At 32.6% G+C, this 18,142-nt stretch overlaps 2 protein-coding genes and 1 long non-coding RNA gene across 5 annotated transcripts in view; all 3 read left to right on the top strand.

The window, feature by feature from the left end:
* Positions 1-752, top strand: part of LOC127718521 (interferon alpha-inducible protein 27-like protein 2A) — a 37,754-nt gene extending 37,002 nt beyond the window's left edge. For all 3 annotated transcript variants that reach the window (XM_052224595.1, XM_052224596.1, XM_052224594.1), the window contains exon 3: positions 255-752. In XM_052224595.1, the coding sequence (XP_052080555.1) occupies positions 255-622 (368 nt within the window). In that variant the 3' untranslated portion in view covers positions 623-752. The remainder of the gene's footprint in view (positions 1-254) is intronic.
* LOC127718520 (interferon alpha-inducible protein 27-like protein 2) overlaps positions 1-18,142 on the top strand; it is an 83,858-nt gene that overhangs the window by 17,639 nt on the left and 48,077 nt on the right. The gene's annotated exons all lie outside the window — the stretch shown is intronic.
* LOC127718523 (uncharacterized) lies at positions 10,992-17,804 on the top strand. Its single transcript, XR_007989870.1, has 3 exons — positions 10,992-11,138; positions 11,784-11,884; positions 17,283-17,804. It is a non-coding gene; the product is annotated as an uncharacterized LOC127718523 (long non-coding RNA).

Below are 18,142 nucleotides of genomic sequence, written 5' to 3'. Positions count from 1 at the left end.
TTTATTGACTAGGATTGTCAGTTTTCCTACCGAAGGTCGATGGTTCTCTCCGGGCACTACGGCTTCCTCCACGAAATAGCACAATAGTACTGAAAGTGGCGATAAATACCAACCAATCAATCAATTAATCAATCAAACTTGTTTAGACCTCAGTGTGAACGCAGCCTTACATTAGGAAACATCACTTATTTTATGTAATAAGATCATTAACTTTAATTAAAATTTTTAAACGCTATGTTAATTTATATTCATAGGCAAAACTGACCAACAAAGTAAAAAGGGATGGACCTGGGGTGATGTTTGGTGTGTAACAAAGACATATGGAGGAGCAGTAGTAATAGGGACAGGTGCAGTAGTTGCAGTACCAGTTGTACTTGGTGCAATTGGCTTTACCCCGGCTGGTATAGTAGCTGGATCATGGGCAGCTAAAGCGATGTCAATGTCGGCCACTGCCAATGGTGGAGCCATAGCTTCTGGTGGAGCTGTTGCCTCCCTCCAATCTGCAGCAGCTTCTGGACTAAGTGCTGCTGCAAAGTCTACCATTGGTACCACGGTTGGTGGGGCGTATAGATATGTGGTAGGCAGCTGTTCAAAAAATGACATTGACTGTAAAAAGAAATAGAAATGACGTCCAATGTTTAAAAAATATATTTTTTTTTAATGAAACAACTTTTTAAAATGTAAAAAATAATAATAAGTAATTTTGTTATGGTTCCGAGAAACTGTACGAATATATATCACTACACATTTCAGTTGATTTAATGTTTTTAAACAAATAACCATTCGATGTATATATCCAGCCAAGTCCTGTTTAAACCGTGGTTAAATCCCTGATTTGTCCGTTAAAACCCGGATTTATTATCCGAAAATCAAGTGGAGATAATTTCAGAGAAAGCCGTCAACAGATGTCGCTGAGCAGACGCCAATATGAGATTTGCTGTCCGGCTGATCGGTATCACTAATTTTTAGAATTATATATTCTGTCGTTAATAGTCTTGGATGATCCTCGAAAATTGCTTATAGGTTATTCAATGATAAATTCAATTGATATACCTTAGTTTTGTGATGAGTGGTTAATTGTTCATTCCCTGATTTTATCAGTTTTTATAGTAGACATTGTATCCTTCAACCAAATAAAATTAGCCTTTCATTCAAAGCTTTACTTTATATTTACGTCGTATGTAGAACTAATTCAACTAAGACAATATTTTTGTCGGAATTGATATTTTTATACGTTCTTTAATTTGATTTTCCACTGATTAAGATATAAAAAGAGGCCAATTGTTTCTTACCGCAAATTGATTACAATTTTTTTTTAAGTTTTGCATCAAAATTACTCATAGTCCATTAGATTCAAAATAACATTAACGGTACAAATGTTACTCTACCTGATTTGCATTTTAACAATTAATAAAATTGTGAATGGAAATGGGGAATGTGTCAAAGAGACAACAACCCGACCAAAGAGCAGAAAACAGCCCAATGCCACCAATGGGTCTTCAACACAGCGAGAAAATCCGGCACCCGGAGGCGAGCTTCAGCTGGCCCCTAAACAAAAATGTGTACTAGTTCAATGAAAATGGACGTCACACAAAACTCCAAAACATATAAATGAACTAAAATTAAAAAACATACAAGACTAACAAAGGCCAGAGGCTCCTGACTTGGGACAGGCGCAAAAATGCGGCGGGGTTAAACATGTTTTGTGAGATCTCAACCCACCCCCTATACCTCTAGCCAATGTAGAATAAACAAACACACAGTAATACGCACAGTAAAACTAAGTTTAATGTCTCTTCAGTAATGCTCGAAGCAAAAATATTAGAAAATCCAAAAACTCATACAAATTTTGAAGAGCTGATAGAAGTTTAAAGGACTAAAATATTAAGCTGAAACCAAGACAATGAATCAGAGACATCAGAAACAGTACATAAAATCTTCATAGATACAAGGAAAAACGTTGTGTACGCCAGACGAGCGTTGCGTCTACAAAAGACTTATCAGTGATGCTCGAATCAAAAAGGCAAACAGGTTAAAAAGTTTAAATAAAGTACGCAGTTGACCGACCAATTGGTCAACAGTTTAATCCATACAAGAAAATCTAACGATCAAAGTTGATTAGATCATTACATGAAATGACGATGTTATAAACGTGTACTCTGTTGTTAAGTTTCTCAATAGTGACTTGTCATGAGGGTTCGGATTGGATTTTTTTATTTGTGAATTCCTTATCATTTTAAAAGCATTTAATTCTTTACATTCTGTATGTGTTGTTTATTCTTCTCTATTCTATTTTTTCTATTATTCTCTATTTTGTTAACCCCAAACAAACCCTCAGTTATGGGCCATATTGGGCATATTTCAAGGAGTAGGACAAACATAGGGTATTATATCATTTTATCTAGGTATATACAAATATATATCTTCATTGTAAGTATATCAAATTCGTGAAATATATTTCTGTATTCGTTAATATTTTATGTAATATTCTTTATTTTGCTTACCATTATTCTTTATATTTCAGCACCCCATTACTCTCTATTCTTTATTCAGCAGCCCATTATTCTCTATTCTCTATATTTCAACACCCCATTACTCTCTATATTTTATATTTCAGCACCCCATTATTCTCTATATGTTATATTTCAGCACCCAATTATTCTCTATTCTTTCTTCAGCAGCCTATTATTCTCTATTCTTTATATTTCAACACTCCATTATTCTCTATTTTTTATATTCTAGCTCCCCATTATTCTCTATTCTTTATTCAGCAGCCCATTATTCTCTATTCTTTATATTTCAACACCCCATTATTCTCTATTCTTTATATTTCAACACCCCATTATTCTCTATTCTATATATATTTACACCCCATTATTCTCATTTTTTTTTTATATTTTAGCACCCCATTATTCTCTATACTTTATTTTCTAGGGACTGTTGTTCTCTGTTCCTTACTTTTTGATCCAGTTTTCTGTAGGTCTTATCCAACTATTATCTATTCTACAACCCCATCCAGACCCTCGCATATCGGTAATTTCCAATCTATGGATATTTTTAATTTCATTATAACATAAACATTATCAAACAGCATATAAAATTAAACTCATTATCTGATATATAATTAGATATAAAGACAAATTTTAAATGCAACATGTCTCCTTTTTCGGAACAAACTCCTTTCTTCTGGTATGTAAAGCTATGAAGCTCAAATCTAGCTGATTTGGTAGAGGTAGGCAACAACAAAAAAGAGTTAAATGATACTTAAGTGTTGTAAAGCTAGTTTGCACGCAAAGTCCAGTGGTCAATATTACAAGGTTGGTGCAGATGATGCAACATTATGATCTTAATATTTTCTATAAAATTTATCGTATATTTCATCTTAAATCATCAAGTTTTAATATTGTATGTAGTTAGTGGACCAAAAAGTTATTATGTCCTTCTCTCGCTGTGGTAGTCAATCCAAAGGTAACTTCTATATGATTTGGAAAATGCCGGTCTGACATGAATGTTTCATTCAACTAATATGTCTTGTAAGGTGATAGTATTCCCCCTTTTTGGACAATGGTCAATCGTTCTACGTATCATTTTGCGGTCGAGATAGCACATATGCTTTTATTTGTTACTCGATATCGCACAGATAATTTATGTTCGCCTCTTGCCAGGACATGTCTTTAATTTTTGATAACGAGCCCATTATATCAATATAAACAATATTTTATTGAGAAAAAAAATAAATAAGAACGTACAGCAATACAATTCAAGGATTGGAAAACAAGTGACAATTCACTTAAACAAAACATTTGTTTCCAAAACACACACACACACGTAATATTGGAGTGTAATGAATGAAACGAAAGAGGGCTTCTTACACTATGCGCTGGTGCATGTAAGGTTATTTCTAACCCTATAAATTCCAGGTCATATCCAGTTCATTGAGATCGACAATATCAACAAATACATGTAGATGAGAACATATTTTTTTATGAAAATTCCCGATATATATATACTGTATGTGTGTCACATGCAAAATGTACGTCATAGTGTTGTATAATACGAGACAACGGAGGTAAACAAACGCATAAATTATAAAAAAAGACTAACACTGAACGAATAGCTTACACAGATACAAGATATAATTTTTCATATATGTGCAATGTATTATTTCAAATTGAACCGTGAAATAACCAGCTTGATTATTAGTGTTGATCTATAATAAACGACAGTCTTAAAAACAACAGAAGACGGGTTTTTTAACACTTATAGACTCTGGATAATAATGAACCAACTAGTAAATTGGATGACTGATACAATATGTCGGTGTCTCAACTTACTGGCAACTTTTTTTGCGGATCTTTAAATACTAGTAAAATCTTTAAACCGATTGTGACATTTTGACTACGTTTGCATGGCGGGTGATGCATACATAGCAGGAGACGCTTATCCTGTTGACACATCCTGTACCACTCTTTTTGGAGTTCTTGCGAATACCGTCGGATACTGTTATTACCTTGATTTGTCTCTTCCCAACCAATTTACGAGATTGGAACATCAAAAAACTACTATCACAATAATTTGATCGACATATGCTCTATCCATGATTTTCTGTTGTTGGTGTTTGATCGACAGATATTCTATTCATGATTTTTCTTTTGTCCGAGTTTGATCGACAGATGTTCTACAGCTCTACCAGATAACGACAGATATGTTCCAATTGTCATTACCACAATCCCGTTTTAGTTTTCTGAATGTGACCGACCGAATTAGTCTTTTCCCATGGTTTGCACTTACATAAACAACACGACGGGTGTCACATGTGGGGCAGGATCTTCCAGAGCATCTGCATTCACCACAGGTATTTGGTTGGGTTCGTGTTGTTCAGTTTTAAATTTTTCTATGTTATGTTTTGTATACTGTTGTTTGTCTTTTGATTTCTATCTATCAGTTGATTTATCTGTTTATTCTTAAGCCTCTCTTTGACAAAATAATGTATAATAAAGGCAACAGTAGTATACCGCTGTTCGAAACTCATAAATAGATAGAGATAAAAACAAATCCGGGTTACAAACTAAAACTGAGGGAAACGCATCAAATATAAGAGGAGAACAACGACACAACAAAAACACAACATTAAAATGTAACACACACAGAAACGAACTATAATATAACAATGGCCATTTTCCTGACTTGGTACAGGACATTTTAAGAAAAAAATGGTGGGTTGAACCTGGTTTCGTGGCATGCCAAACCTCCCGCTTTAATGGCAACGTCAAACACAACACCAAAACGACAACATAACATGACAGGACTACAATACAAATAAATGGGAGAACATTTAAGACAAAAAACACACGAATAATAGCTAACAAAAGGTACTAGGCTTAAAATTCAATACGCCAGACGTGCGTCTCGTCCACACAAGACCATCCAGTGACGCTCAGATGAAACAAGCTTGAAAGCCAAAACAAGTACAAAGCAGAAGAGCACCGAGGACCAAAACTTCGAAAATGTTGCGCCCAACACGGCCAGGGTTTTCTGCCTGGGACAAGAACATCCTTATTATTTAGAATAATCTATGATTTTGCAAACAGTAAATTTTATAAAATGACTATATAATAGATATACATGATAAAACCGAAGTGGGGACTAACTACAGGATAAAAACGGATACATTACATAAAACAACTTAATCCAACATATAAAAATACACAGTCGAGTTAGCCAAAGCATCAACGCACAAAGTGACGTCACATTTGTATAGTTTGTTATCTGTTGGCTGCTGGATCCCAATTATTGTGACATTAACCTATTATGTCTGTTTCGGTTGCTCACCCGAGTTTGTCAATATAACAAAACTATAAATAACTATCATACAAGTGGGAGTTGTGGCAAGCTATAAATAGAAATAAGAATATGTGGTATGAGTGCCAGGTTTAAACCACCATTTTCTTCAGAAAATGCCTGTATTTAATCAGGCATATGGCAGGTGTTTTCGCTCGTTCCATCGGTTTTTGTTGCTTTCGTTTATTGTTTGTTGTTTTATTTATGTGTGTGTGTTGTTTTGTTGCTTTTTTCATTGGCATTTACCCCATATTCTTATCTTCATGAATTTATAGAAAAAAAGAATAGCATTTATTTGTTATAGTGTCACATATTAATTGAAACAAGACATTCACATAACATTTATATACTCAGAAATAACAATCAATATCTAACTAAAAAATGACTGATGAGACACTGATCCTTTAAACCAAAATATATACAAAAATATACTATTTAAACTTGTTAATGCTCTTGTAAACTTGAAAATAAAGGAATTTTTAATGAATTAAAAAAAATATAAACTATAAAATATTATAAAATGAACAAGATTGGATAAAAATCTGTTAAATTAATGCATTAAAAATTCATTAAAAAAATATTACTGTAAAAATAATTTTCTACGCAAATAAAATTCGTGTAAAAAATTGCAAAAATAATACTGGATATTGGGCCAATTCGTAATTTCAATAATTTTCTGTTGATATAAAGATTTTAAAAGTATTGAATTAGTTTTGATGATTCATTAAAGAGATTGTTATATAATGGGCATTCCTTTAGAAAGTGTTTTTCTGTTTCCACGCTGTTGGATTCATACAACATACATGTTCTGTGTTCAATGGGTGAAGGGGGCTTGTAGTAGCTTCATGTCTAACGTGCATATGGAATTGTACAGGAGCGTATCAGAGCCATGGTACGTCGCCCACTTTTGAAAATGTTCAGACGGACGTTATGTTTGGTTTTCAAACGTTGTTTGTATTGCCTATACGTACGCAATTTGTGTCCGTTCTGTGAGTTACGTCGATCAGTGCAAACTTCCCTATGCCATTCCTTGTTATTTAATGCGGTTAATTTTTCGCAAATTGTTAGCATCACCGTTTTTGTAGATAAAAATAAAATAACACACACGATTTCTCATATTTAACAAATTAACAGTTTTTTCCACTCTAGCCTTTTCTATACCTTGATTTAAGTATCTTGTCTCAGTTTCATATGTATTGATTTTAATCGATAAATTTGCTTTCTTACACAGTGACGCTGTAACTGAATTTTCCAGATTTTTTCTTTGAAACTATATGTTAATTTGTTTGAGGTGTAATATCCATTATAATTTGTTAAATTTGCCCTTTTCAAACAATTGTGCAGAATTTAATTTTGTTTCAAATAAAGAAATACTTGGCACGAGTAAAGTTTTGTACTGTCCAGTACTTCAGTCAAGATTTCACATCACATTTCATTGCATATAATATTAAAACCATTACTCGAAGTTAACCAATCAAATGTTCGCCCTTTTTTTGTCCTGTTTACATGCTTTAGTAACCATGTAACTTTAAGTTTCCAAAATATTCTATAGAAGCACCAAATAAAAATAGGATGGCACTTTGAAACACCCAAGATAATTTCCTACCACTGTCAAATTCAAGGGAATATTTTTTCGACCCTTTTTCATATTCAACCGGATGTGACGTACTCTGATTTGTTGGTATTACACCTTAGTAAAGTTTTCTTATGTAAATTCTTATGATACAACTGTACTTTAAAGGTCACCTCTAGTAAGTACTACCTTGTCAGGTCACACATTTGTCCCGATGTTATATACCTATGCATTTTTAAACCTCCGTTTATAAGCCACTTCATCTGTAAGGTCAGATAGTCCTTCCATGAGGATGAGCTTTGTAAACATTGCGCTGATATGACTGTTGTTTGTTGTAGCGAAGATATGAATATTTTGTTGTATTATTTTGGTGTAGATGAAGTTTCAAATTTAATCAACTAAAATAGAAATATAGTCTCATTTGAAAACTTTTTTTTAAATAAATGGAATTGTAGATACAAATTACTTTTTTGGAGAGAGTCCTTGAAAAAATCTTCTTTTGTATTGAACCACACTGATTCCCACAACAAATATACCAAACATAATATCATAAAAATGCTGGAAATTTTCTATCGTCAACATATGGCGGGTTGATATAACGGGTACGAATTATGCACCACTACTAGGCGATTTGTCTTTGTAACATATGAAACAGAATGCATACAGAACATTATCATTGATAAAATGAAAATAAATTATCCAAGATCTTTAATTTCACTTTAAGATATACCGATGAAGTCCTGCCACTCTATAGCTAATAACATAACGGGTACCCATTTAATTGAACCAGATATGCATTTCGACAATAAATGTATCTTGAGTGATGTCCGAGGCCAAAATATTTGAAAATCCAAAAACAATGAAGAGCTTATAAACCAAAAAGAAAGAAAATATAACCAACGTCGGGCACGGAATCAGAGCTTTGCACGAGGGAGATAGATTTCTTAATTTCAGATTATTTCTTAAATTAATATCATCAAATTAGCTGTATTAGGCAAAACTTTTCGGAAATTTGGATTGTCAATGCTCTTCAATTTTGTACTTTATTTGTTGTTTTTTTGTTGTTTTTTTGTTGTTTTTTTTTATTCGAGCGTCGCTGGTGAATCTTTTGAATAAGAAGCATGCGTTTGGCGTACAAAATTTTAATCCTGGTATCTATTATGAGTCATTATTTCTTGATCTTTTCTTCGATATTGACAGAGAGGAACGGATTGAAACTAGAATCAATGATAAATTTGATGATTGCAACTTTCCAATTGTCAACTTCCAATTTATTAACAGTAAACAAACATCTGCACCATGGTATCCTGTCTACATATCTCAATGAATAAGTAACGCTAGTGCTTGTGCACATTTGCAAACTTCGTTAGCAAGGGACTGCTCGTAACACATCAAATACAAATGATTCAATAAAGTTATGAGGAAGAATGACTGCAATCGATACAACATAAATTTTCCGGTCACTATCACGAATTAGTTGATCGATATGATGTGTCGGTGTTTTAACTCACTAGCGACACCTACTCCACATGTGCTAGCTATTCGTCGTCTTTTATAATTTACAATCATAAGATTAGTTTGTGGCAGATGTACTACTCTAATTTTGGAGTAGGTCGCTTAATCAGACAGTTTCACAATGTTGTAGTTAGATTATATTTAAATAATAATGAAAGTTTCATATATTGATATATATGATATTTTTAAACGTATCAAAACGCATACTGAACTTTTTCAAGGGAGACAATAAACTCATCGATTAGCCAGACCTGTTGGAATTGTAACAAAGTACAAAGGGATGTCACTTTTGCATATAAATGACATATCAAAAGTGTGAACTTACACTTAATTTAAGTTCAAGATTCTATGATGATTCTGAATTATCAATATAGCTAACAATCATTAATCTAAAGGATGTTGCCTGCTTGCGAACTTTTACCCACTATGAGGTATATTTGTTCGATCTTTTTCAAAGCCTACTTAAAACGAACTTCTTATGTTCTTAGCTCATAATTAACGTACCTACACATAATATAATAAAGAAATGCAAACATTATTTGCCTCTAGCTGTCTAAGAAACCATACACACCGAAATCAAACAACAACAAGATTTAATTCAATCCTAAACATTGGTTAGAATTTTACCAGTGCTTTTTTTTTTCATATTATGACAACTGACTTAGTAACCATATGCAAAAAGTGTCAGGTAAAATACAAAACATATAATGGTTCATCAACCAAAAAGTGCTATTAAACCACTGTCCCAGGTTAGGCGGAGGTTTGGCTAAACCCCGTCATGATGTATATTTGCCAGTGTTTCATTTGTTGCCGTTGGTTGATGTCTGTGATATAGGTTTTTCGCTTATTATTTTGTCGTAAATCAGGTCGTAGGTTTCTCACATGTTGTCATGTCAGGTCCTTTAAAGGCTGACTTTTCGTTATGGTTTTTGTGCATTGTATAGGACCGTGCGGGGACATGTACTTACTTAAATTCGCTTCATTCTGACTCTGTTGGATAGGTGCCTAATTGGAAATCATACCACGTGTCCTTATTTTGTATTTAATAAACTATATTCGGCCTCTGTAGCCGAGTAGTCTGAGTAGTTCGAACCTTGCGCTTGACAAGTGCGCTTGAATACAATCACCATTGCCTAGTCTTGTCAGTTTTCCTGCCGAAGGTCAGTGGTTCCCTCCGGGCACTCCGACTTTCTCTTCCAATAAAAAATGCACACGAATTGCGCTGAAAGAGGCAATGCACACTAATCAATCAACGATATAATATAGTATATAGTATATTTAATTGTCTATTGAAGACGCTATTCCTGTTGTTGAGGTTTGGACGGGTAGGGGGAAGGGGTTTTAGTGTAATATTACTTAAACTTCATTTCTACGTGACATTGGACAAATTTACGTTTTTTAAGTCCCGAGGTTAACCGTTATATACATTCATGTATGTCAATGAATGCATAATAGAAAAATGAAAGTGTAACAAAAATACCGAACTCCAAGGTAAATTTAAAAAGAGGGCAGTCGAAAACAAACACTTTTGAATGAGTTTAGGTTGGAATGGTTCAGATTTAAAGAGAGAAGATCGATACCAAAATTAAAGGGATAATCCCAATCATATAGAAACAAAATATATATATGCAAGGGAAACAATGAAACATTTAAGCATGATAACTGTGGGAATAGAGCGTCTTTTCTCATATAAAGATCTACGTTGACTCAAATAATAAATTGTATGACTGTTATCTGAATAGATAATAAGACAAGGTACACCATTAACTACAATAAGTCATACTGCTGGGAATGTCATCTTACTTTATACTGGAACTTCAGATCAGTAGAGTATTCTATTAACATGATTAAGGGTATTAAATTGTGACTTGAAAAGTTCTCATAAATGCTGGTATAAATAAATTATGTATCTAATGCACTTTCTTAAAACATGTCCGAATATTAATTTATCAAATGCGGACATTACTAAAGCGATTTGAAAAGTTTATCATTGTGTACATTTGTACTTTCGTTTTTGATGTAAATTTTCAAAAACCAATAAGCCGAAGGTTTTTCTCATACTATTTATAAACATCAACATAAACAAATATGCGTAAGTGTCCCGTGCTCATTTATCTAGCTATATAAATACGTACATTAACCATGTTAACCATACGAATACAGGTTCATACCGAGGGAATAACTTACACAGATACAATATATGTTCCATGTAAGTACCAATATAACTTGATTGTGATTAAATTGCAGATTTTAAATGTTTGGTATGGATAAGTCATAGTTCTATAAACTCGAGTTTAAGAAACGAATGAAAGCAACTAATTTATATTTTTACATTTCTCCTAATTGTTTTGAATATTGTCAACTTTTAAACGGAACTTTGGAATTGTCCATTTAAAAATTAATCATTGTGAAAAATACTTTTGTGGCGATTTATGAAGTCAATCAATCCATGATGGTCATCAGTGTTTTGACATGGATATCCTTCATATGTAATTGTTGTTAATTTGTTAACTTTTAAATCAATCAGAATAATTGTTACGTTTTTTTTTTTTTTCTACTGAAATGTATAGAAGGCCTTATAAAGTCATGCATATTTGGCTCATTTTGGCACAATTTTTTGAAATGTTTTTGTTTAGATTTCAACTTCCGAACAAACAAAAAATGATTTTGACTTTCAAACCTGGCTTGATCCGATCATTATATATTCGTGAGTATTGTTCAGGTATATTTATATTTACATTTCGTTCCGAATCTGTTTTCGATTTTGTCATTTTTTGTCATTTTTTCTTTATAGTTTTTGAGTCGTTTTGTGTCTACTTACACTTTTTTACACATGAACTTATTGTTTTTGCAGTATTGAATATATACAAAGAACATTGTATGTAAAACCATCAATGGAACAAAAGTATATTACAGTATGTGTACTGGTTGTTCTCTTTGGTACACCTGTCCGAGGTAATTTATAATATTGTAAACAAAATAAACAATAATTCATCTGAAAAAATAAATCAATCCACGTCTGAATGAGACATGTGAAATACAGAAACATACAAAAAAGTCAATATAAAAACTTACTTTTTATTTTTTGTGGCCCATCAATTTTTGTTTAATTTAGGAATAATACATCTGGGAATTAATAAACTAAAATGTAACAACATTCTACCATAATACACTGGAAATCTCGGCGACAAGACTACGTCGAACGGTTTTTATCGTGAAAAATATAGGTTTAAAGGGAAACTTCGCAAAAAAATGAAAAATTGATATTATGTTGATTATGTATAAAAAACCACAAATTCATAAATATTAAAGTTTAATTCTGCTAGATAAGAGATCGCCATCGATTTTAAATTTAGAGTATCACTTCTCCGCGTGCGGCCATTTTGACATCATCCCTGAATAAAAACCACGATATATCTATAAACCACAAAGGACCAAAACAAGCAATAACCTAACCTAGCCGTAATTGAGTGTCGATATCTTGTCAAGCGTACGGTTGTTTTACCCGACAAGGAAAGCCTAAACAGTTTCCCGGGTCACAAAAAAAGATTATAATAGACATGGTTGTGCATGCAACCTTTCCTAACTAACTTGATACGGAAAATGTAATTATATATAATTTTTTTTTGGAATAACTAGTACTATGGTCTGTCGTTTTGAAACTGTTTTTTTTTTACTAAGTTTTTGAAACAAGAAATGTTAATGGAAATTAGTTAAAAAGTTCAAAGTGATAAATTAAGTGTTCCGTGTAAAAATGTTTTGAAAATCTAGTGTGTTCATAATTCATTTATGTAATAATCTTATTTAAATAAATTCGGACCTTCCCTTATCTGATCACCAGCATTGCTAAAGGAATTGTTCCCAGAGGTATTGTGAGTTGACACGTCCAGGTATTCAAGCGATTTCCTGTCGGGCTTTAAAACTCTTAATACACAATTACATAAAGCAAGTTCGTGCATCACTTCACCTCTGAGGGTATTGAGAAGTGTACACGGCCGATAACTTGTAACTTTCCATTTTGAAACTATCAGGTGAATATACATCTTTGTCTTGCGTGTCCGATAATGATATGCTAGTCTTTACTAAACCATAGATATAATAGCCATTATATATATGACTAAACTCATACGCTTGTTTATAAATAACATTTATGGTGTAAAGAACATTTATGAAAATCTAAATAATTCCAAAAAAAGATTTGATCAAATAAAAATATATTTACATATTTTCCAAACGTAAATTGGGGAAAATGTAAGTAATTACTCGTTGTCAATAATTATGGACATTTTGAAACGTACAAATATCTCATAAACACGTTTAACCCCGCCGCATTTTTGCGCCTGTCCCAAGTCAGGAGCCTCTAGCCTTTGCCAGTCTTGTATTATTTTTAATTTTAGTTTCTTGTGTACAATTTGGAGTTTAGTATGGCGTCCATTATCACTGAACTAGTATATATATTTGTTTAGGGGCCAGCTGAAGGACGCCTCCGGGTGCGGGAATTTCTCGCTGCATTGAAGACCTGTTGGTGACCTTCTGCTGTTGTCTGTTCTATGGTCGGGTTGTTGTCTCTTTGACACATTCCCCATTTCCATTCTCAATTTTATTATAAATATTGATATAACAAAATGTACGCACTTGTCGGTCATTGGATTATACGCCTAGATAGAAGGTTACGGAACTATAGATAGTCACAATTTAGAATATATACATGTGTATTGAATATACGAGAGAAACATCCAAAACCAATCTGATTTAAATACAGGTCGATATCTAAGTGTCTCATAAGTCTATTCTAAGGCTGGATATTTGATCTCTGTTTTTATTATGAATTGTTGTATATATATATATTGTTTGATCAAATATGTGACACTATAATAAAATAATTATTTTATTTATTTTATTTATTTTATTTATTTTATTATTTTATTTATTTATTTATTTTATTTATTTTATTTATTTTATTTATTTTATTTATTTTATTTATTTATATCTAACTTGCTTTGGTTCATCAAAGTTATGCACATAGTAAAATCACAGATTTTTATTTCCATAAGATTATTTTGAACAGTTTAAGAAAGTCGTCATCATCTCAATGGTTGTGTATTATATATAATAATGTAATAATGTGAACATGGTTCTTATACCTCATGTCAATTTTCCTGTTCCGACATGCATGTAATATATATGCCACTGGACGTACACTAATGATCCCCAAAAAGCTTATTTGAAGAAATAAAGAAACTTCACTCCGAATTGACTGATAGTAGATGTGTTAACGTCTGGTCAGCTAGAAGGTTGATTAATTTATTTAGTTAGCTTAAAAGGGAGGGGGGATAAACCATTCCTAATATTGCACTTATGCATAAAATATTAAATGAGAGTAATATAAGAGAAAATATAAATACGAAAAGTCACATATCTGGTAAAAAAAAGTCTCACTGGCAACTATAGAATTTCACGTACAATTGCCATTCTTAATCGAAATAACGGACAGTCATTAAAAAACATGCATGTACACTTTGATAAAAAGGGGTGCTGCAGTTGCATATTATTCATCATAAATCTATTTCAAATATATACTTTCCTGTCATTCTTATAAGTTAACGCAGAGACATGTAACTTTACATCTCTAGTTAACGACAATCAACCATATAAATATTTGAATCTGATGTGACTTACCGTTCATCTCTTTCTTTTTTCATCTTTTTTTTTTATTTGGGCAGGTACACAAACATTGTAATGTTAGATATACTGTTCCCAGGTTAGGAGGGGGCGGTGGTTGGGGGTGAAGTATATCGAAAGTTACAAAATAAGAACGTTGTATTTATGAATTTACATGAAGAATTCTGATCTTGGGCGTATGTTTCTTTTTTTTTTTTAAGTTCAGTGATTTAAATTGAGAGAAAAAAATATAGTCAGAATTTAAATCGTACCGGCAATTTCCACCGAAGACTCCTCTAAAATCATGAATGGTCATGCTTCACAATCATCAGAATTTTCTTTGCATTGGTACATTCTGTATCGGTAGTGATTTACCTTGACATTTCCGGGTATAACAGAGCTACTTGTATATTACCTGTATGTGGTTAGGTGACGTCCCATGAGGTCTTACGTATACAGGTTCACATTTATAATGGTTTCTGATATAACAAGGTTTTATGACATTCACACTTCTGCATGTTCTGTATACCAAATTCTTATCTTATTTTCAGACCAAACGAGGATATGAATATTTTCCAGGAAAAATATTGAGTATCAAAGTATCAAATTAATTTCGGGATTTTTTTCTTTCTTGGTATTAAATCACAGAAACTTAAAGAAAATACTGCTTGTCCGCTTTAGGTGTATTCTTGTCAGTTAAGACTGACATATATGTCTCTGGTATAAAGTGGGTTTATGAATGAATGATAAGTCTTGCAAAGGTACAAGATATAAAGCACATTGAAAATTGATTCCTCCGGTCTGTCTCCATTCAAAAAAGGAAAGTTGACGTTAGATTGATTCTGTTATTTTTTTTAAACATCGTTGGTCAAATAGCTATAGTATGTATACGTTGAGAGATTTTAAATATTTTAATAAGGGCATTTCCGATTAGGTAAATGTAGATCGCTGTGGACGGACCAAGCTATATTAATCATGTAACCGCGATAATTTTCTCTAAACATTGATATATTCACGGTTAATACCCATGATAATTTGAAAAAGTAAGTACAGTGTTTGGTTTATACGCTCGTTTTCGTGGGCCATTTTTATTTGTAAAATTATTTAATTGAAAGTAATTCAGAATTTCGATGTTACAACAAAATACTCACCTATCTATTTTAAAATTAAGCTTACGCAAAATATAAAAGATATACATGTATTGTATATAACGGCGATTCAGGTATTTTGCCACCATATTCCTCCCCAAATAATTAATGTTTTTATCATTCATACGAAATGTTGTTCACACCTTTAACGGTGAACCGTGTTGGCTAAAATTCACTGAGTGAAGATCAAAAGAATAGAATTACAGAATGCTAATCTTTTAATTACCTTGAATTTAACCACGCATTCAACAGGTGGTCACTTAGTGTCACAGTACAATACACATTGTATTTACACAGTACTAGACTGAAGTAAAAGACTTCAGGTGAGAATACAAACATGCATTTGTAAAACAATATCAGTTATATATGTTTGTTCAAAATATCCGTCGGAAAAAAAAATTCATGAAAATATATTCTATTGTATGATTTACTTTTATTACTTTAATCATATCAGAAATCCTTTAAATATAAATTGTACATTTTAATTTTGAAAGTTGCACGGCGGATCACTTTACTTTCTTAATTATTAGTTGGTTAATAGCTACGCCAAAAGTCGTCGATGCGCTTTAAATCGCGTTATTAGATGATTAACGAACAAGACTTACAACGAGATTTATTCACTCCCGGCATGCAAAAAGACTTAAACTACGTCACATAAGTCAGGAAGTTGGAATAAATTAAATTATTAATTCCCAATTTTCTTCTTTATTAGTGTTCATATCCAGATAAAACTTGGTAAATATGTTTTTTATGGTATTATGAACATAATAAGATGAAAAGTAAAAAATCGCGAATTTTCCCTTTAAACAGCTAATAAAATACATTGATTCCTATCTAAATATTTGTCTCGACAGTCCGAGAGGCATGTAGTAAAAGTAATTATGTCATTACCAATGTTCAGCTTAAGGCCTCCTTTGAACATGTGAAGGTGCCCACTATGTATTTGTTTCCTAAACTACTTAAAAAACTAAAATTATCGTTTCGTCTCGGTCACTATTAAGTGTTCTACTACTAATATTTCGGTGGTTTTGACAAATTTATTCTGGTGCAATTAGATGTCAAACGTAAGTTTTATTGAATAACTTCTGTTAATGGTCTTTGTCATTTGTAACAACGTTTTGCAATCACGGTCGACCTTTCAACAATATTTCAAATGTATCATTTTCAATATCGTACAATTATTGAAATGGAATAGGAACAACAGTACTGTATTTGATATGTGACCGTCGACTGGGATTTGAAGATTGCAAAGACCATTTCATAAGCTCATTTTTTGCGTTAGCACTAAAACTGCATTTGCACTCGTCAATCCCGAATTATTCAAAGGACTGTGATTCCATAATTACAAATTACTAGGTGGAACCGTACTCAATAGAACATTTTTAAATAATGTTTTATAGACAATAGTAACAGTATTTTATACACTCGAAATAAGTAGCTAATAGAAGAATGCCCTCATATCTAATCATCTAATTTATTTACATTCAGCCAAAGACAAACGCATGTTTTTTATAACTTGATTACTAGTAATTGTACGTTCATAGGCGATGCAGAGTCGGAAGAAAATAAAGAATGGACTTCAGATGATTATTGGTGTATTACAAAGAAAGTTGGAGGAGCATTGGGAATAGGGATGGGTGCAGTAGCTTTAGCACCCGTTGCAATTGGTGCTGCTGGTTTTGGCAGTGCTGGTATAATAGCTGGGTCATTAGCAGCTAAGGCGATGGCAATATCAGCTGCTGCAAATGGTGGTGGAGTAGTTGCCGGAGGAGTTGTTGCTGGCCTTCAGTCTGCAGGAGTTGTTGGGTTAGGCGTTGGTGCAAAAACTGCAATCGGCGCAACAGTTGGCGGGATAGTCGGCTATTTTAGTGGAGGGTGCTCAGACAATGACATTGATTGTCAAAAAAAATAAAATGAAGTCAAGTGACTAAATATATTGTTTAAATTGTACCGATGTTTTTTTCCACTTGTACTTTTCAGATACCAAAGCACCTATTTGAAATATAAAAGTCCTCACACAAGCAAATGTTATTAGAATATTTCAGAGATTAAATAGTTTTTTTGTAGATTTTTTTTATTCTTCTAGGTTACTATTCGAATGTAGCATAATACCTTTTAAGTTTCTTACAAGTTATCATACATATTTGTGTTTCATTTACTTTGAAGAAGTTAGTATAAAAATAAGGAGATGTGGTATGATTGTCAATAACATAATTGACTGGTGATATTTAGACAAACGTGCGTCAGGCGCACATAATTTTAATCCTTGTAACCTTGTTAATTTACGGACTACAACAATTATAATGACCAAAATCCATACCATATATTAAACTACAAATGGGTCTAGTACGAAACATGTGAACAAAAGTTCTAAATAATGAAAACCAGCAGCCATATGTGTTTG

Source organism: Mytilus californianus, unplaced genomic scaffold (genome assembly GCF_021869535.1).
Source record: "Mytilus californianus isolate M0D057914Y unplaced genomic scaffold, xbMytCali1.0.p SCAF_10, whole genome shotgun sequence".
NCBI classification, from domain to species: Eukaryota; Metazoa; Mollusca; class Bivalvia; order Mytilida; family Mytilidae; genus Mytilus; species Mytilus californianus.
This window is presented reverse-complemented; position numbering and strand designations above follow the sequence as displayed.